This window comes from Loxodonta africana, chromosome 27, assembly GCF_030014295.1.
Source record: "Loxodonta africana isolate mLoxAfr1 chromosome 27, mLoxAfr1.hap2, whole genome shotgun sequence".
NCBI classification, from domain to species: domain Eukaryota; kingdom Metazoa; phylum Chordata; class Mammalia; order Proboscidea; family Elephantidae; genus Loxodonta; species Loxodonta africana.
In genome coordinates, this window is record NC_087368.1 from 29,979,291 (window position 1) to 30,004,982 (window position 25,692).

The 25,692-nt window shown below is 42.1% G+C and overlaps 1 protein-coding gene across 4 annotated transcripts in view; it reads left to right on the forward strand.

The window, feature by feature from the left end:
- The window catches only part of TGFBR2 (transforming growth factor beta receptor 2), a 101,466-nt gene that overhangs the window by 18,453 nt on the left and 57,321 nt on the right, over positions 1 to 25,692 (forward strand). For all 4 annotated transcript variants that reach the window (XR_010319602.1, XR_010319601.1, XM_003415714.4 and 1 more), the window contains one exon: positions 22,504 to 22,672. Coding sequence is in view for 2 of the 4 variants with exons in the window: in XM_003415714.4 (XP_003415762.2) it covers positions 22,504 to 22,672 (169 nt within the window). In the remaining 2 variants the exon portion in view is untranslated. The remainder of the gene's footprint in view (positions 1 to 22,503; positions 22,673 to 25,692) is intronic.

Here is a 25,692-nt window from a genome sequence, read left to right on the forward strand (position 1 = left end):
CCTTTAAGCTTATTGTCTCCTTGGTGATTGGCAAAGGATTTCCACCCTTTAAAAATATTTGAATTTGTCAAATTTGTACTTAAAAATTAATCTAAATATGATCTTCAAGGAAGAATTTATACAATGGCAACTAAAGGTCTTGGAGGCAATTCTGTTTGTGAACCCTACGTCACCCTGAAACATGACAGTTTGAGTCACGTAAGAAAAATTTGGGGGTTGGCCTTGACTCTACCTGTATCCATTTATAATAAGGTTCTGTTATAATACATTTGCAGTTTTCCTAGCAGGCAGCCCAGAGTCAAGAAGGTTTGCATGTAGGCCTGCCCACTTCTATCCAGTACTGCCATGGCCCCATCTATATTTGTTCTTCTTGAGTTCTCCACTTCATATAGAATATGTCCTTCCCTGAACTGTATTTACTTCCTCAAACCTGGCTGCACATTGAAATCAAACAATACCCATGGCTGAGCAAAACCTCTAGAGGTTCTGATTCATTTGCCCTGGGGTAAAGGCCTGGCACCAACATTCTTTCAAAACCTCTCCATATGGTTGTAATGTGGAACCCAGGTTGAGAAACGCTGATCTAACTTAACCCACCAAAACAAAAACAAAAACCAAGCCTGTTGCCATCGAGTTGATTCCGACTCATAGCGACCCTATAGGACAGAGTAGAACTGCCCCATAGGGTTTCCAAGGAGCGCCTGGTAGATTCAAACTGCCAACCTTTTGGTTAGCAGCCGTGGCTTTCAACCACTGCGCCACCAGGGTTTCCAACCCACACAGGCTACAAATGAGGAAGCTGCAGCCCAGAAAGGTCAAGGTACTTATCTGATGTCCTGCAGCAAAGAAGTACCAGTTGCTAGATTCAAAAGCTTCCATCTACTGACTTGAAATCCTTTGTAACAAATATAAACAATGTTTTGTTGTTGTTGTTGTTAGGTGCCATCAAGTTGATTCTGTCTCACAGTGACCCTATGTACAACAGAACAAAACACTGCCCAGTCCTGCACCATCCTCACAATCATTGCTATGTTTGAGCCCGTGGTTGCAGCCACTGTATCAATCCATCTCATTGAAGGTCTTCCTCTTTTCCGCTGACCCTCTGTTTTAACAAGCATGATGTCCTTCTCCAGGGACTAGTCTCTCCTGATAACATGTCCAAAGTGTGTGAGATGAAGTCTTGCTGTCCTTGTGTCTAAGAAGCATTCTGGCTGTACTTCTTCCAGGATAGATTTGTCCATTCTTCTGGCAGGCCATGGTATATTCAGTATTCTTCGCCAACACCATAATTCAAAGACTTCAATTCTTCTTCCTTCTTCCTTATACATGGTCCAGCTGTAGCATGCATATGAGGCAATTGAAAACACCATGGCTTGGGACAGGTGCACCTTAGCCCTTAAAGCAAGGTTTTGGAGTATAGTTATGAGAGAATCAAAATCCCTTTACTTCTGGAAACTTACCTGCAGAATCAGAGTAAATACGGGTTCCTCGAAAAGGTTCTGTCACAATAAAGGTGGTTTAAATTCAAGACCAAAAGAGTCAGAGCACTGTGAGTTGGGTTTAGGTAGTAAGGAAGACTATCCAAAGGAAGGAAAAAAAAAAAATGGGTCTGAAAGGCTGGGTAAGAGTCTACAGAGGCACCATTGTCCACTTGTTAGCCCCAGGCTAATACTTCTCCACTTGCCTCAATAAACAGGGGAAGTTGGAATGATGCCTGCCAGGGGAGTGTGTCCGCTGACCATGTCGAAGCAGTTCTGGAGCTCAGCCAAGCCATGACTGACATGGGAGCTGCCTCGGACCACTCCTCATGCATTGTCGTGCACCCTGGTGTCATTATGACAGCAAGTTCTTTTGCACGATGCTGAGCTAAAGAACACCAAAAACCACTCTGGTTCCTCAGCTTCCATGGAGATCTGAAAAAGAAGGCTACAAGGGAGCTGGAAAGAGAAGCACGGCAGAGCTAGATCAGAAATCCCACTGGGAAGGGGCTTGCCTACTGGCCCGACTACCGTTTATAATAAAAGTTCCATCCCAACTTCTTTAAGAAGGTGTCATGTATTAAATGATTTGTTGTCTGTAGTATCACTGCAGAGGTAGGGACATAAGACAGATAGGGACAAGGGCTAGAGTTCCATAATAAACTCTTAAGCCATGAGTGGCAGCAGCAGAAGGTCCCAGAAGTGAGAGAAATGGACTGAACTAGGCTTGCAACACGCTGAAACCCGTGAGGGCTCAACTCAGCTGGCACAGACTCTCAAAATGCAAATCCTTGCGCCTAAGATAAAAGTGTGTTTAAAAGAAAAACAAAAAGTAAGGCTCATCTGACTCCTACGGTATCAAGTAATTCTCATTAAGTCCCGTTTCAATGACTGAAACGTAATGCAGAGCTGAGGGGTACAGATTACGTTTCCAGGCAAAGCCTACATAAGCCTAAAGCAAGGAAATTAGCACTTTAGAAAAAATATTGGCCGTTTCTTCAGGGTTTTATGGAGGGTTTAAGTCACAGCATGCAAAATAAGAGAGAATTTCTAGAAGAACATAGCAGAGGGGTGACCAATGGGAGAATTTATTCACAGGGGGAAATCCCAGTACCTTCAGGAAAGCCACTTCTGCTGGATTCTTGTGATGGAAGCTAAACCCAATTAAAAGCATTCCTTCAGGGCAAATTTTCTCCTCTGAGACTGCTACCAGCCCCTGTAACTTCCCTTTACCCAGTATTTCCACGTGGAGTTGGAAGGTTTAGAATCTCTACCATCCCATGGCCGTAGACTTTAAGCACACTGTTCTTACACAAGGCAATAAATACTATTTGTACAGCCATTTTCAGATTAAAGCTAAAAACATCATCCATAAAAGAGGCCTGACTGGATCCTCCTACAACAAAATATTATAAATAGAGCGTATTGTGAAAAAGAAATGTCCGTAAACATTAGAGATCGTATATCTAGGACAGACACAGCCTTTAATTCCAAAGTACAAGAATGGGGAGGTACAAATAATTTGATGTGTTCCACTGTGATTATAGGTGCTAAGAAATTATTTGAATGTGTCTCTTCAAAGACCTTGAGGAGAATGGGAATTTTAGGGATCATCTATAACTGTGTTGTCCAATATGGCAGCGAATAGCCACAGGCAGCTATTTTGAAGTTTAAATTAATTGAAATAAAATAAAAATTGAAGTTCAGTTTCTTAATTGCACCTGCCACATTTCAAGTGCTCAATACCCACTTGTGGCTAGTAGCTGCCATGTTGTACAGTGTAGATATAAGTGCTATTAAGCACTTGAAATATGGCGAGTATGACTTGGAACTGAATATGTGATTTTATTTGAGTTTAATTAATTTAAATGTAGATTTAAAAAGTCATATGTAGCTTGTGGCTGCAGTATTGCACCATGCAGTTCTAAATCATGCCCTTGAGATCAGTCCAATTTGTTTTGAAAGCGATGTCTTCTCTTGTCTGATCTGTGGCCTCCTGCTTCCATGAACAGCTCTGTTTAGGAAGGAAACTCTTGGTAACTTGTGAACTGACTTCCTTTTACTGCTAATTTTGAGTAACCAAATTTGAGTTTTTTTAATTTTCTTTTTAAAAATTTTTCACTGACTCGGAAAAATTGTCCTCTTTCCCCTGTGAGCACATCCTTATTCCTTGTCAACCAACTCCAGATCTGCACTGATGTTTTACAAGTAAGGAGAATTTATCAGAAGAGCCACAGGTTGCTCTTGGAACCCCGGGGATGGGATGTGAAACCTGGCTTTGGAGGAGGTAGGGAAATGGAACGCGATCAACAACAACAAGTGTTTATTGAAAACCAAATGCCACATCCAAGGCAGTGTTCAAGGGTCTGGGAACACAGCAGTGAACAAGGCCTGTGTGCATGAATTAACAAACAGAACTATACTAACATGTCAGGGGATGGTAAGTGCAGCCAAGGGGCAGAGAGTGATGGTGGGGTGCTTGTGTAATTTTAGATAGGCTGGTCAAGAGTGGCCTCTTTGATAAGGTGGTATTTGAGCAGAGACAAGCCAAAGTCAGGGGATGAACAAGCAAGGGGAGGGAACGGCAAGTTCAAAATGCCCTAGCGCCCTAAGATGGACAACGCTGTGAAATGCAGTGAATTTGTATTTCTCAAGCGCCTCTGGGGCCATGCAGCATTTTACACGTCTCTTGGCACAGTGGTTAAGAGCTTGGCTACTAACCAAAAGGTCAGCAGTTTGAATCTACCAGGTGCTCCTTGAAAATCCAGTGGGGCAGTTCTGTGCTGTCCTATAGGGTCGCTGTGAGTTGGAGTCAACTCGACAGTAATGGGTTTGGTTTGGTTTTTTAGTTGTCACTCATTTCAGAGTTTAATGAATAAATTATTTCTGTGGGGAACAAATGGAAGACACCAAAGTTAGGTGCATACTAAAGCTTGCAAATAATGTCTTCTTAAGAAGTAAAAAACATTGTAATTTGACTTCCTAGTCATAGGTATGTCGAAATGTTTCCAAGTTTGTTACTTAATTCAACCTTGTCCTTGGCAAGGAACCCTGGTGGTGCAATGGTTAAGTCCTCGACTACTAAGCTAAAGGTTTACGGTTCGAACCCACCAAGCATATCCAGAGAGAAAGACCTGGCGATCTGCAAGATTACCATAAAAAAGCCCTATGGGGCAGTTCTGCTCAGTCACATAGGGCCATTGTGAGTTGAAATCTGCTGGAAGACACCTAACAACAACAACAACATATCCTTGGTACTAAATGTTATTTCAATATGCAAATACCGCCTTTCCCTATAGATAGAAGGAGCCAGTGGCGTCGCTAGGATTGGTGTCACCCAGTGCGGTAACACATGGTGTCATACCTCCATGACAATTACCGCAATATTGTAGCTAAAACATCAGAAGGACAAAATCAGCCAGTATAAAAACACCAGCAGCAATGAAAACAACAGCGTGTGCTTGTAGTAAGTGCAGATAAAACCTTGTGTTTTGAAGTGTCATTGTAATTGGGTAATAATGACAGCTTGGACCAGAGCGAATTAGAAGGTTCAAAAGGATATTAACATAGAATTTTAGCCCATAGGTGTATGGATACATGTAAGCTCTGCTTACAAAAAATGGTTTTTGTTGTTATAACTAACTAGAGGGATATGTTTATAAGAAAATAATAAATTTCTGCTGAAACACTGCACAAAAACTTTATAGACAGTCATTTAGGTGCAGAGCCCTGGTGGTGCAGTGGTTAAGAGTTTTGATTGCTGACCAAAAGGGCAGCAGTTCGAATCCATCAGCCACTCCTTGGAAACACTATGGGGCAGTTCTACTCCATCCTACATGGGTCACTATGAGTCAGAAGTGACTTGACAACAAAGTTTTTTTTTTTAATGGATATTTTGGTGTTACCCCTCTGACAGGGTCACCCAGTGTGATCCACAGCCCCCACACCCCTTTGGTGACACCACTGGAAGGGACCCACTGTGTTCCAGTACTGCATTAAATGTTAGGAGACTGCACTTTGAGGGCTTTGTGTGCAGTTCTCATTTCCATTATTAAAATGGCTACTGGAATCTATCTTGACTCCATAGCCCTTTAGGAATCAAATGGCACCACGTCGTAAATTCTTTTCTTGCTCCTTATCAATCTTAGTGAGATTGTTACAGCCTAGGGGGGAGTTGATTTTCCACTCTTTGTAGGGTATCGTCATATAGATCTAGGCCACATACCCTCACTGAAGCCCTTTATGCTGTTAACTACAAATACCACTAAGGTCATGAAAGCGATGAGTAACACCCAGGAAAGGCAAAGACCAACCTTACACTTTCTCATTCAGCCACAGTGGAGAAAACAAGCAACACTGCCCAGTTTAAGGGCAGATTCTCAGATTTTGTTTCAAATTTCCTGCCCTTTGTTGTCTTTTCTTGAAGCCTTAACAATGCTCGAAACTTGTTCCTTTTTTATTTCACTTCCTCTGCTTGAAAAATACGAAGTGGGGAGGTTTCAAAGTGTTTGGTGTTATCTTAGAAACCAAAGGGAATCTGAACGTGCCTGTTCAGTGCTGACACCAACCAGTCAAGAGTACCTTGGCTGTTACCAATGAATTAAAAATCTCTCCAAGTTTTTTTTTTTTTTAGAAGTGGATCACAGTTTTAATATAATCATAGTTTATTATGAAACTCTGCTGGGTGTGGTTTCCACTTTCATTTCCTGAAAACTGGCCATATTTCTTTTTCTTAATTTGCATTTTGGGGTCAAAAATTAGCCTTGAATAGATGGCATGGTGGAAACTGCCTGACTTTAAATTTTATTTTTTAATTCGTTCCACCCATGTTTTTGCACCCCTGTTATGTAGCAGACCCTAGGTTGGAGCTACCCATCAGGGAACATGACGGATTACAGGCCCTGCTTTCCTGTAGTTTACAAGTTTGCTGTCTCTGCCACCTCAGCAAGTTACTTAAACAGTTTCCTCTTCTGTAAAATGCTAACGATAATACCAATCTTGCAGAACCATTCGTCAGACATAATCAAGGCATTGATCAAGCAATAGGATGTTTTTATACCATCATCCCTGTTTTTATTATTACTAATCACTCAAGCTGAGCTTAGAGAATGTATTCGGAGTAAACACCGACATTTCGAACACTGAAGCTTGTTGTTTTAACTGTTACAGTGACTGTCTCTGCTCCAAATCAGAATTTCCTCCACGTCCCCCATAAAATTAGAGGAAATGCCTACAAGAACAGTACGGAAAGTGGTCCTTTGTCACCTGCCACAATTTTCCTTCCTTCTGACCTCATGATACACAAATGACTCTCTGTAGTTTTGCTCTTGCTGGACTGGTCAGCCGCAGCAGGCAGGTTTGTCTAGGAGTGTTGTGGGGAGGGTGTGCACTTAAACAGCATACTATAAAGTTATAAAGATGGGTGTCTCTGTTAGCGGGGGAAAACAAACGAAACGTGAAGTCACTCCTGCGCATCATGGCCCTGAAGCCATTTTCCTTATGAACTGAAGAGTCTTCTCATTTCGTTTAAACAGGGCTGCCAGGTCTGAGCTAGGACATATTTGAATTCTTCAGCTTTATCGACCTTTTAGGCATTGAATTGTGAATATTTTTCAAAATGAAAGGAATCATAAAGATCGCTGTGTTCACCCCATTTGGTCGTTCAGAAGACAGGCAGGGTGATTGAGTCATTGGCCATGGGCACCCAGGTGGCACAGTCCGTCCGGAGCCTTTTCTACTGCAATCTGCTCCCACTTCCAACACAATGAATTCTCCTCCAGTAGAAATCGTGTAGGGCCCCTGGGTGGTGCAGATGGTTCAGGGCTTGACTACTAGTGAATCCACCCAGAGATGCCCAGGAAGAAGGCTCTGCTGACCTACTTCTGCAAAGTCGCAGTCACGGAAACCCTGCGGAGCATAGTTCTGCTCTGACACACACGGGAGGGTGAGGCGGAGTGCACCATGAGTTGGAATCAACGCAGCAACTAGTTTCTGATTTTAGAAATAATATAGCAGTATTGTGGTTAAAGCAATCGACTGCTCGCTGAAAGGTCGGTGGTTCTAAACCATCAGCGCTGCCGTGGGAGAAAGACGTGGCGGTCTGCTTCGGTGGAGATTTACAGCCTTGGAAGCCCTGTGGGATTGCTATGAGTCGGAGTCAAGTCAACGGCAGTGGATTTCGGTTACAGCAGAATCATCGTATTTTTAAGAAAATAACACGCGTCTTCTGTTTGTTTGCCAAACGCACTCTCCCCACGTGAGGTATTTTCATAAGCGCCCTTAAGCCAATTTTTTTTACATGTGGCTGTAAAAATATTAGCATAGTGCACTTACCAACATACCTGGGGCAGGGGGGCGCAGCGAGCGGTTGGCAAACAAAGGTAGAAGGTGTGCATTCTTTGCCTAAAAATAGATTATATAATTAATGTCTATATGAGGAAATGACCTCAAAGAGGGGAGATTGAGGAACTTCGTTTTCCATATGTCTGGATGGCACATAGCGATTCTTGTTAATTAGATCTTTTTTTTAAATCTAATAAAATTATTGCTCATATTCTCCAGTTCTCTCATTCAGCTATGAATCGGAATGCATTGGGCTTGTTTCCTTGAGAAAGAAAGCCAAGCATAACTTTATTCCAGCATTTTAGAATTCCACCATCATAAGGCCCTTCATTGCCTCCCCATCTCAGCACGTCAAACTCACTAATTTTGTTAGCATGTTGCCAACATGCTAATAATGGAGCGTCTCAAAGCCAAAGTGGATCAGCTCTCGCCTGATAATGTTTTGAAGACTCAGCAGAGGATTTGATCCTCAAGTTAATGTTTATTTGCCAGACCTAAGCTGGTTACAGAAACCCTGGTGGCGTAGTGGTTAAGTGCTATGGCCACTAACCAAAAGGTCAGGAGTTCGAATCCACCAGGTACTCCTTGGAAACTAGGGTCCCTATGAGTCGGAAAAAACTCAACAGCAGAAGGTTTGGTTTTGGTTGGGTAAGCTGGTTATGAACAAGATCCTAAGATGGGGTTGTCCTTTGGTTCTGGAAGGGTTGTTTAAGGATCCTATGCACTCTTGGGAACTTTATTGTAACAATGAGTGATTCCATTATATCTCTTTGAAAGCTTTGGAGCACTGTAGTAACTAAAAGTTATTATATTTCAATGTATCTATTCACTCAAATTTCCTGAAAGGTTTTTTTTAGATGTCATCAAGCTGCTGCATTCCACTGGCGAGTAGGCATAGGTTTACCGAACTGAATTATCTTGTCATGGCTTTGCTGTAATTTTCATTGGTGAGCAAGACCATGGAATGGAATGTTACTTTTCTAACAAGAGAATGCTTGCCTGGCACTTTGTGTTGCCTAGAGATTTTCACGTATATTGCAAGTATCTTTACTCCCCATTTTAACTCTAAAAGGCACCGTTTCATGGATCAGGAAACAGAGGTTCCAACAAGTTATGTGGCTTGCACATAGTCATACAACTTATATGTGGCAGAGCCTGAAATCAGACACCATGAACTTGGTCTTTGATGCTAAAACCTGGACTTCACCAAGCTGCCCTTGTTACATATATTATGTATATGTATTTTTTTATATATATTTAGGATAGTGAATAATTTAGGAAGTGAAGTAATTACAGAGAACCAAAGCTTTTTCTAAGAACTTACTCCTTCCCTTGTCCCTGAGACACTCCCCTCAATTCCTACAAGCCATGCCTAATGGCTTTGCCTTCCATTGGAATGAGCGTGAAACGCTCATCCTAAACTTTTCAATGGAAGGAAGAGGGGCTTACATGTGATCTGTGGCTTTCTCTCTCATTGTCTATCTCTTGTTGACCTTAGATAAGTGTTCACCTCTTTGACCCTCGGTTTCCCCTAGTATAAAACAATGAGGATGAATTACATGCTTGTTGTGTTGAGTAAATGAAATAATCACCCAACTGAGTGCTGGACTAGATATTGGTCTGCATTCAATAAATGGTGATAATAATAATAATGATAGTTATATAATCATTATGTAATTCTTATTATCCCACACAAATCTGATTTTGAAATTAGATGGCTCTTTTTCTTGAATCAAAACGTGCATATCCACATTACAGAATTCAACCCATACTAGAAAATATCCACATTAGAGAACTAAATGCGTGATTTTTATATTCTCTAATACTGGAAGAAAGAATGGATGGAAGTGTTAAATAATTATTCAGAGTAAAAATTGTGATGTCCCCTGGAGCCAGGGAGATAGGAGACGAGAGAGCAGCAGAGAGGAGGCCAACTGGAGGGCCTGTGTGCCGCGTGAAGGGGGCGCGTACCCATCTCCAGCGAACTGTGGCTGTGGGCCAACGCAGGCCCACTCTTGTTCTTAGCGAAGTTGGAAATCCAGCTTTTTATGTGAAATCTCCTAACTTTAAAACTTAGTTCACATCTCAAAAAGAAACATGTTTAGACCAAACCTAACGCATCCGTAGGCTATACCTGTAGTAATCGCTGTTTTACCTCCCCCAGCCCAGTCTACACCTAGGTCATTTCATTGTCAGAAACCAAGCATCTTGAGCTTCATCAACCCTTAAACCGATTCCTGCCCTGAGTACAGTAGTGTTCCCGGCAGGGTGGATGTGGGAAGCATCTGCCTTGACCAGTATTTTCACATATTTCGTGAAAGTGTAACTGCAAAACCTTTTAGACGCTATGCCTGGACCAGGACACTGCAACGTATTTCCAAAGGGAGGAGGGAAAGCCTTCACTGAGAAACTCACCCGGGAAAAGCCTGATCTCACGGGAAACTGATATTGAAATCAGATTTCAGGCCTAGTCAAAGCAGATGACATAGCTCAGATGTCTAGTTTTCTGGTTATCTATGGTTACTACGTTTTAAAAAATCTCTAATTGCCGTATTTTTTTTTTGAAGCAGGGCTTTTTTTTCTTTTTTTAATTTTTATTGTGCTTTAAGTGTAAGTTTACAAATCAAGTCAGACTCTCATACAAAAATTTATATACACCTTGCTATATACTCCTAATTGCTCTCCCGCTAGTGAGACAGCACACTCCTTCCCTCCACTCTCTCTTTTGGTGCCCATTCGGCCAGCTTCTGACCCCCCTACCCTCTCATCTCCCCTCCAGACGGGAGACAACAACATAGTCTCATGTGTCTACTTGATCCAAAAACTCATTCTTCACCAGTATCATTGTCCATCCCATAGTCCAGTCCAATCCCTGTCTGAAGAGTTGGCTTTGGGAATGGTTCCTGTCTTGGGCTAACAAAAGGTCTGGGGACCATGACGTCTGGGGTCATTCTAGTCTCAGTCAGACCATTATGTCTGGTCTTTTAACGAGAATTTGGGGTCTGCGTCCCACTGCTCTCCTGCTCCTTCAGGGGTTCTTTCGTGTTCCCTGTCAGGACAGTCATTGGTTATAGCCGGGCACCGTCTAGTTTTTCTGGTCTCCGGCTAATGTAGTCTCTGCTTTATGTAGCCCTTTCTGCTTCCTGGGCTCATAATTACCTTGTGTCTTTGGTGTTCTTCATTCTCCTTTGCTCTAGGTGGGTTGAAAACCAGTTGATGCATCTTAGATGGCCACTCGCTAGCGTTTAAGACGCAAGGGGTTATTTTTATTGCTTTGCATTTTGCATTAAGATGTCTCAGCATTTTGAGATAAAGGATTGTTTAAATCCTAAAGGAGTAACTGAATGGAAGAGTATGTCTTCATTTAGACGTATTCCATTTCCAAAGCCCTTTGGGTAAATGTCAACGGCGTACACATTCTTTCGTTCCTCACATTCCCCTCAAGATCATAAGCATCTTGAGGAAATGAACCATGTCTTATACTCTTCACCCTTTCCACAAGGGTTTAATGTGAGCAGATGAATAATATGTATCTGTGTACGTATATTAACTTTTCTGGTGAGTCACAAGTTATCTTACAGTAATTGGAATGTCGTAAAACTCCCCAAATCATTGGCTCCTTGTCTTGCCTGTGTCATTCATCGATCCCCATGTGACCGTCACCAAGAGAGTCAGTTAATCGTCTTTAATTTTCATTAATTTCTGGGTTATTTTCCTTCTTGCTACATCACTCCATCCAGTCCTATCAACTGAGACCGAATTGTGTGCTCAGTTTGCCATGACTTTCTGTAAACCACCACCTTTAAAGGACTTCCCAGTAGAAGAAAGTCATTATTTCCAAAGTTCATGAAATGGTGTCACATGATACTCCTTCGCTTGCTACTCTACCTTATTTGCATTCATGTAGCTACGTTTTTCGACTCTTTTCCCCAGCCCCAGCTCCCACATGCTCTGATTCTTGACTCGTCTCTGTTTTCTGAAGTCAGGGTTTGCCAGATAAAATGCACTGTCAAAATCAGTGAGAAGCCAAAATTGCCAAGCTTTGATGGTGGTGTTCTCTGCAGCTGCTCGCCTCGCCCCAGCTTCCAGAAGTAGCGGCTTTTATCCACACAATCCCTAATTGAAGCTGAGGGAAGGTAACTGAAAAGAGCCAAAGGCATTTCAGCTTTTGGAACGTAACAGAAGTACTAGTATTCTAAAATACTGCCTTTGGCAACAATATCGATATTTCCATCTGCAAGAATCCTTTTCAATGTTTGGTTTTTGTCCCCTAATATATGACCTGATTCTGGCACATGTATTCCCTCATCCCTCCAAAAAATGGCAAACGCAACAGATTTTTGGAAAACTCAAATTGTCCTTCATTCCTCAGTCGTCCAAGAAATCCAGAGATGCAAGAAAACTGTGTGTAGTTGGGCGTTATTTGGATGTATTGAGGCCGGGAGTGTTAAATAGGGCAGGATGTAATTGGAACTCCAGCTCCGTTATTTTATGTTCATCACTCGAGAAAGCCAATTACTTTTCCATTTCAGTGCAGCCTGTTTTATTCTGTAGATGGCTTCTTAAAAATTTCCTTGTGCATAAAATTAAAAAAAAAAAAAAAAACTAGTTTAAAGACACAGTCAAGCTTTCAACTTAAAGTACCCCATTGGATTAATCCCTTGAAAACAAAACTATTTTTAATCCTTAATTGACCTATTTGGTGGGGACAAATTTTTGTTTAGCCAGTTTGCTTGAAGCAATGCACAGTCAACTATTAAAGCAAACTCATGAGTCAAAAGGCTACTGAAGCCAAACTCTCAAAGATGAATTTCCTCAGTTGAACAAGTAAAAACAGAGAGAGAAAACACGCAAGTAAACACATACACCTCCTTCTTTAGTTCATTCGTAGTTACTGACATAATAGTGAGTTTAGCCTGGAGTTACGTTAAGGTGGTCTACAGCTGCCCAGTTGTGGTGGCTTGTTTGCCAGCTCTTCACTTTCAAGCTTCTAAAACTAGGCACCACTTTTATTCAGATCATTTTTAGAAGAAAATATTCCCATAGTAATGTTTAGGTGGACAAAGCATGGCATTCTATCCTTGGCTGTCATGCACCTGATGGGATTTGGCCCATGCCTCCTCAACTCCACTTGCCTGTTATCGTCTGGTTTTGGCCAAGCCGATCCTATTAACGGTGCACAACCTAAAACAACATGCCTTAGTCCTTCCATCTGCAGAATGGAGGATGCATATGTTTGTTGAATGCTTCTCACTCTTCAGAGCTCTGACCTCTCAATTCTCTGTTCTTCCGTTCTGTCTAATCCCTCCTGGTCCAAGCTATGTGTTCAACCCAGAGTGATTTCCTTCCTTCCTCTGCCTCTCCAAACTACCTGCCCTTCAAGGCCTGACTCTTCCATGAAGCTAGATACTCCTTATCAGTTCTCTCTGCATTTCTGACCTCATGCTTGCATTTAAAGGCAAGTAACTGATGCACGTTAGGTCACATTTGTTCGTTTTACCGCTCAAACTAAATGGTAAGCCACACAAGGCAGGGGCCAACCTGATGTTTGTTTTAAATCTCTTACTGTGTGGGGAATATAAATCCAAATAAATGGGAGGCAATTTCACTGTGGAATAATATATATCATTTCTTACTACGTTTTTGATTAGAATGACTTCCCAGCCATTTAAGAGAGTTTTTTGAGTATTATATCATCCTAGAAAGGATTTTAAAAAGTATTATTAGAACAACAGGAAAAGTGTTGCTTTCAGGGCATTTGTCTCTTTCTTGCCCACACCATGCTCTCCCTGTTAGCTAAGAATAGTTTCTTTAGGACTGGTCCTGGCCTCAGAGACCATGTGACTTGAAGAAAAGCCCTGGCTGTTAACTGAAAGGTCAGTGGTTCGAACCCACCAGTGGCTCCGTAGGAAAAAAGACCTGGCAATCTGTTCCCATAAAGCCTTGGAAACCCTATGGGGCAGTTCTACTGTGTCATGTAGGGTTGCTATGCATCAGAATCGTCTTAACAGCACACAACAACAGCCACATCTGCCGTGGGAGAACCTGACTTGCTTTCATTTGTCTATTTTAAATTAAAATATTTTTTAAAAAAATTATGATAGAAAACTATAAAATCACCAAAAAAAAAAAAAAAAAAGTTGCTTTCCCACCTCTGTTTCTTGGGCATTCATTTTCCTTTTATTGTGTCAAATGACATTCCCACATTCTTGCATCTTCTCCCAGAGAGTGTCTGCAGCATTTATAAGTATGTGTACACATGCACACACACACACACACGCAAAGAGAGAGAGAGAGAGAGAGAATGGTGTATCAGTCAGGGTTCCAGCAGCAAACAAATGGCTTACTCAGATTAGGATGATTTGAGGAGGGCATTATAAAAGGACTATTTACAAAGGGTATGGCAGGGTATAAGGAAACCACAGGGGACGGGGCAGTTTCGCAGGACTAGTGATAGCTGACTTGACTTCCTAGGCCAAAGAGGCAAGGAGAGGGAAGAATAGCATCTACGACTGCATAGAGGTTGTGACCTTCAGTTGAAGACTTAGCCAGCTGGAGAAAACTCCACAGGGAGGCAGTCAGGGTAACACATAGCCCAAACACTCTCTTCTGCCCCTCTTGTATACTGTTGGGTTCGCCATTGGCCAAAACTAACAGAAGCTTAAGGATAAGGGAGCCAGTTTTGTAGTCCATAAAGTTCAGCCTACTGAGTCAGAGAGGCAGTGACCAAAGGTGGAGGGGCAGCGGAGGATGTGCAGCCCAGTTACCAGCTCTACACCTTGTTTCAGTCATTGAATCCTATAGCTTGGGCTTCAACCCTTATAAACGTATCCACAATGGAGCGGCTTCTCATTTTTTTAAATTGTTCCATTGTAATCCTTTTTTCGGATGTGCCCTAATGTATTTAATTGCCCTCTCTTGATGAACATTTAGACTGGTTGCCATCCTTTGCCCTTACAAATAATGATGCAATGAATTTATTGGTGAACATCATAAATCGTTAGAGTTGAACGTGCTAGATGAAAGGCTATTTGTGTTTGTAGGTTTTATAGATATAATTGATATATATACCAGAGAACTTACTGTATTTTCACAAACAATGCACCCACACATATAACACCCATGGGGGGAACTTAGGAAAATAACATGCAAGGGGTTTGCAATGTTGGCAAAAAATGTATAATGCACACATTATTTGTGTGAAATACAGTATACCAGTGTATGCCGCCCAGCATTGTTAGAATAGCTATTTCCCACACCTTGCCCAAGCCACTATGTTAATCAGACTTGATTTTTTTCCGATATGATATAATCAGACTTGATTTTTTTCCAATATGAGATAGTTGGGAAAAACGGTATGCACTTTTAATTTACATTTCTTTCATTAGCAATGGGTTGACATGCTTTGGTTTTAGTCTTTATTTTCTAGTGACATGAATGGGGACTGGTATTTAAATCAGCATTTTTTTTTTTTTTTTTTTGGACAAGATTGTAGAAAACTGAGATAACACCATTCATTTCCAACAGGCATTGATAATGATTTAAAATTCTTCTGGCATTTGTTGAGTACTTACTATGTGCAAGGCAGGAATTATAAGACAATTATCACTGAGTACCATCCTGCTCTCAAGATATTAATGATTACTTAGGGAAATGCAGTCCAAACACAGTTTTAAAACTGAAACAACGTTCCGTATCAGAAGTTCTTAATATGCGATAGATGTTCAGAGAAATGAACTATTCCTAAAATATCAGTGTTCTTTGACAACCATGGGGCGTTTCTTGTTTGTTTGTTTGTAGTTGGCCAAAGTATTTGATGAGGAAGGCAGTCACTTGGGAATACCATGCAGAGACTCTTCTAGGTTGCTTGACTTGCTTCATTTGGCTCAGAGGCAGGGACAGATTACTCAATAAGCAAGGTGCGCACGGGTTTACTTGTGTTTCTTTACTCATCTGTAGTGAACAATTTCACCTGTTTTCTTACCACGTCAAAGATGTGGTGAAACCCATGGGAGATTGTTCTCTACAGATGAGTAAGTAAATACAAGTAAACCCATGCATACCTTGCTTAATGTAAGGCGGTGGGTACCTTCCTTACTGGGTATCCCCCCCCATGGCTGTGTCTGACAGGCCAATAGACTTGTCCCACCTGGTCTCCAGGGCCATGGGGTGTTTTCTGCCAGCATCGCAGACCATGGTGGCTGTCTGCCAGATGGTTGTCTCAGTGTCTGGCTCTGAAATGCCAACTGCAATTAAAGCCTTCTTTCAAAGAACAAGTCTTTCAATTCCGGACCCATATGGTGATCAGTGCCTCTGGGCCTGTGGTTGTCTAAGAGTACCGGCTCAAGAGAAATGCAGATGGAACAATGAGATGAGAAATGTCTGTAAAAAGGTGAAGAACGGGTATTAAATTTTGCTAGATCCAAAATGAGTGGAGAAAAGGAAATAATGGCAAGTCAAAACTGGGTTCTCTAAAGCCTGCCTACTCACAGTATGGTAGACCAGCAGTACTGGTATCACCTGGGCCTGGAACCTGAGTTCCTATCCCAGACCTGTCAGTTGACAACATTCCTAAGGGATTTGTATGCATATTAACATTTGAGAAGCACTGCTCTAAGGCATTGGTTGCTCTAATCATCAGTTGCTACAGATTATTCTTTGAGATGGTACACTTGGCTTGATTCAGTTTTAGTGTCCTGCTATGAAATATATAGCAGGAAGCAAGATATCCCCAGGTGCTTGTGGAATAAATCTTAACTGCCCCCAAAACACACGCCAGAAAACAACAGTAGATTACACATGAACATGAACTCAAAGATACATGAATTAATTTCTAGTAAAGTGTTTAGGATTATTTGTGAAATCTTAAGACTTTAACAGTTCAGCTAATAGTAGACACCACTCCAAAGATACGGACTAAGAATTCATATCCAAATTTCCTAATATTTATCTGGAAAAAGTTTAAAGCGTCTTACAGTGCTCATCTCTGACCCTCAAACCAAGGCAGCAGTACTATTCCAGAAATAGACACAATTAAACACTTAATTCATATTCTCAAGGTCTGGAACCTCTGTCTCCAGACGGTGAGTTTGGGGAAAATGTGAAATAAAATGAGGAAGGTGGTATGACCGAGACTGAAGGTCCTGATATTACTCATGGGTTTGTTTGAAGAGAAGTGAAATATGATGGGCCATGTGACACTGTCATATGCTGCAAGCAGCTGCCGTGTCAATGTCCTTGAGTGAATGACTTTCTAGGTGAGAGGCATTCTCAATGGAACCCCTTTCAGAAGAACATCATGGATGGGTAATTTGCCTGCTGTGGGTAGAAGATTCCTTAAGGATGGTCAGCTGCTCACAGAGGGTCTACAGGGATTAAAATATACCTCTTTATTTTGAGAACTTTTTAATTAAAGAGACTTAGGAAAGTAATTTAATAACCTGAATTGGAAGTAATTTTGAAGTTGGGTTAGGGTTTGCTATAGGGTTATAATTAGGTGGAGTTTGTTGTGTTGCTGCTGAGAACAGTGTCTTTGTTTCCAGCTGTTCACATGTGTGTATTTACTTCCTTTCGATTCCTTTGGCCTCACAAATCTTATGTATTAAACACCAGGAACTGATACACGGGATTATGCCTGGTGCCATGTGATTGCACATACAGCGAATGACTCTCATTCTGCCTGCCCCCACTGGTCCTCCACCCCGCTGTGATTAGCACTGTACTACTGCTAAGCATGTTATCAGTGGCTCTGGAGGACTCTGGCCTGGGCCTGGGATTATTCAACTGAGGGTTATCGGCTTTTGGGACGTCTGTGAACCCTCAGTGGAAACCCTGGTGGTGTAGTGTTTAAGTGCTACAGCTGCTAACGAAAGGGCTGGCAGTTTGAATCCACCAGGTGCTCCTTGGAAACTCTATGGCGCAGTTCTGTTCTGTCCTATAGGGTCGCTGTGAGTCACAATCGACTCAATGGCACTGAGTTCGTGTTTGTTTTTGTTTTTTTTGGGTGAACCCTCAGAAGCTACGAGTGAAAGTTTTTATGTATGTTCTTTTCAGAAGTGAGTTCATAAAGCTTTTATTAAAATTAGTAAAGGATGAGCCCCCAAAAAGTCAAGAGTCACCTTGCCCTCTTAACCTTAACTCCCTGTCCCAGCAAATCCCACCAATAATCATATGCACGGTTCATCTAGTGGGAAGAGAATGGGGCCCATATCGGATAGTAGAATGAGAACACAGGCTCAAAGCAAGGGCTGGGAGTGCACATGCCTTCCCCGGCCAATGGGAAGTGTTCAGGTGGGGAGGCTTCGAGTCAGCTAATGGGGAGCAGCTGACAGGTGGTGGATTATAGTGAGTATACCCTGTATAAAGGTTCTCAAATTTAGAACATGCTGGTCAAGCTAAATAAGCCTGCTGGCTTCAGCAGTGGTAGCTTTTGCTGTAGCAAAGAGAAAAATTAGACCTCCCTCCCTAGTGACTGATGACATTATATGCAATAACTTAGGCACCTCCTCTAGCACACAGCAAAAAACCCTCCACTGCCATTGAGGGATTCCTACTCATAGCAACCCTATAGGACAGAGTAGAACTGCCCCACAGGGTTTCCAAGGAGCACCTGGTGGATCCGAACTGCCAACCTTTTGGTTAGTAGCCAAACTCTTCACCACTACGCCACCAGTAGTGCTCAGTAAATGTCTTTGTACAAATCCCTGATGCCTCCAATTACTAAAGTATGGGGTACAGTTGGCTGTTTGCCCTTTTTCTCAAAGTTCAGTACAGAGGTTTGCTTCTTCAGGGCCTCTCGTAAGCCAGCACGCATGGTGCATCTGTACATCCTCAGAGCATCGTTTGTGCCAACTGCAGTGGAAGTGACGCCCCCTAGAGTTGTGCAGCTTGATACCCCCACCCCCACCCCCCTTTTAATTGCATTCCTTTTGTCTCTTCACTGTTGGTTCTTCCTCTTTTGCAGGCATCAGACCTAAAGCACTTATACTTGTCAACACCAGTGGCTGCCACTGCTGCTTCCAGCCCCACTGTCATCGGCTTTTCTTTCTGTCTTGTTACTCCTGCCTCCGTGGCTGCTCTCACACATCTTGGCTTCTGCTAGGAAAGAATTGGCCAGTCTGGAAAAGGGCGTCTTCCTATCTGAGGTGTTAAAAGGCTAGTCACATCTCTTCAGGAGCACGTTTTTCACAAGGGAAATTCTTCCAGCTATGTTGAGGTTCTGCACCTCCGCTGTCAGACATTTTGTGTTTGTACGTGTCTGTGAGGTTTTTGTTGTTGTTTTGTTTTGTGTTGTTGTGTTTTCTCAGCTGGTTCTACGCCAGGGTGGTTAGCAGTGGCTGCGAATTAGAATTACCTGGGGGACATCTGGAAACCCTGGTGGCGTAGTGGTTAAGTGCTACGGCTGTTAACAAAGAGGTCCTCGGCAGTTCAAATCCGCCAGGCACTCCTTGGAAACTCTACAGGGCAGTTCTCCTCTGTCCTATAGGGTTGCTATGAGTAGGACTCGACAGCAGTGGGTTTTTTGGTTTGGGGGACATCTCCTCCTGGCCAGGGCACCCTCCAGAACAATCAGCATATCAGGAGCTGGGATCCAGGCTTCACTATTAAAGTTTCCCAGGGAATCTTCACCGTGTTGCCAAAGCTGAGAACCAGTGACCTGTGTTAAAATCCTCTAATGCTGGAAGGCTGGATTCCAAGTCAAGGAGGTTTGATTTTATACTTAAAAATCAAACAATGCTGCCTAACCAGCAAATAAATGTTTGCCTAAACCCTACTACGTATAAAATAAAAAAATAAACAAGAAAAAATATGGTCTGATTTCATTCTACTTTGACAAATGCCTTGTAGGGAAGCCTAAAGGGTTAAATTAGTTGTTTTGCGAATGGATCCAAATCTAACCATCATAGAAAAGAAATATTTTCATTGTTGTGTTAGGCCCAAATTTAACACAAGGTTCAGAGAACATTTCTGCCTGTATTTTTAGCTAAGCAGAGAGGCTTGGCCTGGGAGACATTGAGGATTTCAAAATAGTTTGTTACCTAAAAATACACTTCCTGAAATGAACTTGAGGTCTGAGAGGGATGAATGGGTTTTTTTTTTTTTTCTCTTCTATATTTACTGCTGCCACAAGAAAGCAAATCTTAAGTTTAGACATACTTATATTTTTAGAGACCCAGAAAACAGGTGCTATGCCCAAGTAACAAAGAAGTGGCATGGCGGAACAGAGTATTGATGACAGAAATCTAAACTTCACAGGACAGGGGGTGACAGGGTAAGGGCATTGAAACTGTTCCCCAGGGGTTAGGAAGGAGCACACTCAAACACAGGGAGAGGATGAGGAGGTTCTTTTCATGCACTTCCAGTGGTTATCCCTTGGAAAGGCACATTCCCACATCCTAATGGCCAATGACTGGTCTAGTGCCACATGTGGTCTTGAAGTTGATTCCGGCTCTTAGCGACCATAGAGGACAGAGTAGAACTGCCCCATAGGGTTTCGAAGGAGCAGCCGGTGGATTCGAACTGCCAACATTTTGGTTAGCAGCTGTAGCTCTTAATCATGGTGCCACCAGGGCTCCCAATCTTTCTTAGTCTAATGCAGCCATTTAATTGACATTTATTGTAGCCTTATCTCCTTATCTTGCTTTATTTGACTCTCCAAACTCATAACTTAAATTATCATCATTGCCAATGGCAATGGATTTCATTGAAGAAAAGAATGGGGAATGATATGTTATACCTTTTTTAGTTTCTTAGTGGTGCAGTGGTTAAGAGTTTGGCTGCTGACTAAAAGGTCAGCAGTTCGAATCTACCAGGTACTCCTTGGAAACCCTATGGGGCAGTTCTACTCTGTCCTATAGGGTCGCCGTGAGTCAGAATCAACTCGATGGCAACAGGTTTGGTTTCTTTTGGTTTTTACCATAACAACATACCACAAGGTGGGTGGCTTGAAGAAGAGGAATCATTTTCTCACAACTATGGAGACTAGAAGTCTGAATGCAGGACGTGAACAGGTCTGTGCCCTCCTTCTATTGGAAAGATATATCCCTGTGTCTTCCACCTTCATGGTGGCACCAGGCATTTCTTGGCATTCTTTAGCTTGTATTTAGATCCTCACACGGTGTCTTCCCCCATGTGTGACTCTCTGTGTCTGTTTTCCCCTTTTAGAAGACACCACTCAGAAGGGATTAGGAGTAGGACCCACCCTATTCCAGTATGACTTAACTGATAATATCGTCAAAAAAGGACTCTGTCCCCGAACAAGGCCACATTCATAGGTTTAGGTACAGGGGTTAGTATTTCAGCATAACTTTTGGGGGGACACAATTCAATCTGTAACACTTTTTAATTGCCCCTCAGCTTGCAATACATGTGTTGCAAAGAATAGTCTGTCTTCAATATTCTTTTTGAAAGAATACAAATGATCACATTTGTAATCACACTCTCGCCGTTAATTTGAGTGAAGAAGTTCTGTATTCCTTCCCACTGGTATAAAGAATCAAATATGAACTCCTTGTATTTATTCTAGAATTTATTCACTCATTCATTCAATTGATATTTTTGGATACCTTCTAATGTGACAGACTTTCTTCTGGGGACTGGAGATACACTGTGTAAACAAGGCTGATAAAGTCTCATGGAGCTGTGGTCATAGAGCTCACATTTTGGTGGATAGGTTATAAGCAAGCAAGCGATTGAGATGGTTTGCGCGGAGTTGTGTGGTAGTTACTTGCGGATTGTTTAAGCACGAAGAGCTGATATTTAACCAGAGACCAGGAAGGCGAGGAGAAGCCAGACACAGGAAATAGGGAGTGAAAGGCGTAAAGAAGGAAGGAACTTGGCTTCTCCCAGGAGAGGCCCATGTGTCCCAAAAGGTAATGAGTATGGAGTAAGGGGGAGAGTAGAAAGGGATGAGGTCAGAGAGGTAGCAGGAAGCAGATCCTTGAGGTAGGACTTAGATTTTATTCACCTTCATAATTCTAGTGCCTTGGCAATGCTTGATATTATGTCTTGGAGGCACTCAGTAAGTGTTGGTTAAACAACTGATTTTCCTCCTGGCAGTGGAAAGAAGTCAGTAGAGCCAGTCCCATGCCAAGAAGGCCCTTCTAGCTCCTTTGGGTGCAGGTCAGGAAAATAATGGTAGAGTCCTGCCTCATCCGTGGCTTTTCCTTTCAGATGGAAGACTCAGTTTGTACTTCACAACTCTGCTGGGTTGTGACCTCCACCTGCCCATCCGAGCCATGGCTGGTGTCTGGTTCCCACACTCCCTGTGCGTCTCTGTATTTCGGGTTACTCTGCCTGGTCTGTTTCCTTGTCTAGTCACCCTGATAAACTATAATTTCCTTAAGGATACTTTTCATTGTGCTCCCAGCACCCAGTACTATGCAGTGAGCCAACCTACATTCCTCGATTTTTATAGAAAAAGGGTCCTATGATAATCACTGATAAATGCAAGAAGTTACTCAGCCTCCCCTCCCCACAAATACACGCCACCATACAATGGGTTTCATTACAAATTGCATATATGAGAGAAATTCTATGCTGATATGAAGGAAATATTTTGTCTTTCTCCGTGTTCATTCTCATGACATCGAGTTTATTTGAAATTGCATGCCATCTTCAGGAATTCATTGGCAGGCTGCCTGGCAGTTGAATAATTATTGAATGTGTTTTCTCTTCACCCCAGTTAATGATGACATGATGGTCACGGACGACAATGGTGCACTCAAGCTGCGGCAACTGTGTAAATTTTGTGACGTGAGATTTTCCACCTGTGACAACCAAAAATCTTGTATGAGCAACTGTAGCATCACGTCCATCTGTGAGAAACCACACGAAGTCTGTGTGGCTGTATGGTAAGGTCACCTTTTAAGAGATCTTTCTTATCCCCTTTTTTATAAGTAATGCATGCTCATAATACAAAGTCAGTGCACTTACACTCACCCAGCGGAGACACCTATCCTGTTTCCTTCTCCCTTAGACCACTTCTCTTTCAGTTATTAAATGTAGCTTTCCAGGTCTACTCACACATATATACACACACGTATTTCTGGGTGTGTGTGTGTATGACAATATATAAAATGATCTTATAAAATTTATAATAAATCTGGGAACTCTTCCTTTCAACTTACTAAGCATTTAATCAACACCTCGCCAGCACCCCATAGTGACACCAGCCGTAAAAAAGACCAAACCCATTGCTTTTGGGTCAATTCTGACTTATAGTGACCCTATGTGACAGAGTGGAGCTGCCCCATAGGATTTCCTAGGCTTTAAATCTTTATGGAAGCAGACTGCCACATCCTTCTCCCTTGGCGAAGCACCAGGGAGCTTTTTTCTTCAGAGACAATCTTAGTTTTGTCGTGTGGAAGGAGAAATAAAAGGTGGGCTGTTGGAAAAGAGAAGCGTGGGAACCAAAGGAAGCTACTTGGTGAACCAGTAAAACAAGCCATTTCTTAGCCAGAAGCCCTGGTTGTATGACCCATATATACAACTGGACTACACCCTATCTACTGGGTCTTTCTCTTGGATTAGATTCTCCTCTGTCTCTCTCTTACTGTCTACCCCCTTAAACACACACACACACACACATATCTAATATAGTTCTTTATACATACACAATAGGTACTCAGCTTGGGTACCAGAGCAGAAGATGAAAGAAAAATAGAGCTCATTAGAAGTCCCAATTTTGTAAAAATATATAAGTTCATCTCTTTTGGCAGGTTAATGGGATATAACATTTTACAGGCTTATTCTGATATTTTTAATGTATCAACTTTTTTTTTTTTTCGTAATCTGTATGTCTCTAGGCGACTTAACAAACAAGAATATAAACCTAAATATCTCTCTACCTTTTGGGGGAATGAGTCTTTCGGGACTTTCTTCAGACCACATATAGTTAGCCTTGATGATAGATCTGAGAACCTTGCAGATTTCCCAACATACCAGGGGATGAACTGGTTTCTTAAAAACTAAAAGGAATGTTAACAGCAAAAACCTGTCACGTCAGCTTGCTGTCCCTGCCAACTTCATTTATGTCCAGATCTGGGCGATGCTTTTGCAGAAAGGATTTTGACACAGAGTGTGTTCAGAGGAAAGAGACCAGTGTGATTAGAGGTTTAGAAAACATGGCGTCTGAGGAATGGCTGAGGCAATTAGACGTGGTCATCCTAGTAAAGAGAGGACATGAGTTGTGTTAAGAGATACTTGAAAGGCTTCAGGTGGAAAATATGATAAACTTGCGCTACATGACTCCAAAAGGCAGAAGGAGAATCCATAAAATTTACAAGATGATAGGCTTGTGTTCAGTATGTCTGAACATTTTCACTATCATAGTTGCCCAATAGTGGGATAGACCTTCTTCTCTGGAAAAGTCAAGTAAAGTTCAGTAGAGACTGGATGACCTTCTGTCAAATACAGTGCCGGAAAGATTGAGATGCAAGACAAGGTGACCTCGGTGCTTCTTCTTATGGTTCTGTTATCTAATGATCCTCTTCACTTAAATACCCCAGCGTGGTCTGAGAGCTTGCTTCTGCTGCAGAGAAGAAGTTCTTTTAATTAAGATATATTTTCCTGACCCATAATACAAGTCCAAATTATTAAATGTGAATGGAGTCTCTGCTAGTCTCAGAAAAATGTGAGTGGGTGGGAGAGAAGAAACCTCCCTGTCTTTCGTATGTTCTACCTATAAAGGATGTTATTTTGACTTCTTTTGGCAAAGGCGTATATTCCTTTGAGGTTGGAGTGTAGATAATGAGAAGGCGAGGTATAGTGGATGCTGCGGTGAACCTTGGAAGATTCCCTTTCCAAGGTACTCACTCCCCCAAGCTCTTAGAATGTTGACTTCTGGGGACCCACCCCTGAGTCCCTACAGGGAATTCACTTCTACTGAAGGGAGCTGCTTCATTCAAGTTTGCCCACTCCTCAGCAGTGGCCACTATCCCATGACGGGTTGATGCAGGAGTACAAACACCTGATCATTTTGCCACCATTTGGGACGACTCTGAAGGGCCATCCCAGCTTCAGTGCTCCTGTAAGATCAGCTGAGCCCTCTTTTGCAACCTGCACTGTGGTTCCACTTCTCCCTCTGCACAATGCTGCTTCCTTCAAACCCTTCTATGATTTCATAGAAATCATAGAACCTCCAACTAAGAACCCAAACTAAGAAAGGAGGCTATTTAAAAAATAGCCAAATGTAGAAATTGGAAGGCTCTACCATGGTAATAATTCCCATGCCTTTACAGCTTTAGTGTTTGTTTTTGTTCATTCACTGATTCATTCATTTATTCATTTAACTAATACCTATATTGTACCCATTCCATGGAAAAGCTTATCTTCTTTCCAAGGATGGAAATATTTTGGAACCAAAATTAGTTTCATTACTCTGGTTCTTTCTCCAGTGGTTATTAATGACCTCTGCAATGGCTCATAATAAATGTTGCAGGACGAAAAAAGAAGTCTGTATTTATTTCATTGTGTTTTCCCTTTCTGTGCTCAATTGTATCCAGAGATGTTTTGCAAAGCTATCTCTGCCTGGCAGGGGGCTCTATTAAAGGAGTGAGTGGAGAAAGCAGTTAATTAAGGAAGTCACGGAGTTCCAGGAATTATTGAGTGTCTTGTCAGCACGTCTCATTCTTTGGCCTCTAGAAGCTTCTTCACATGGAGGAAGCACCATATTTTTTCCCTGGGAGCATAGAGGATTCAGCATTACTTCATTTTATTACTTAAAACAAAAAACAACCATCCCCCAATGCACACATGCACACTACCATGGGAAGGAGAGCATTCATGCACCGTGACCACAGCTTTTGCAAAGACGGCCCTATAGCTTTGAGGTTAAAATGGATAGATTTAACACTAACTAGACAATAGATAA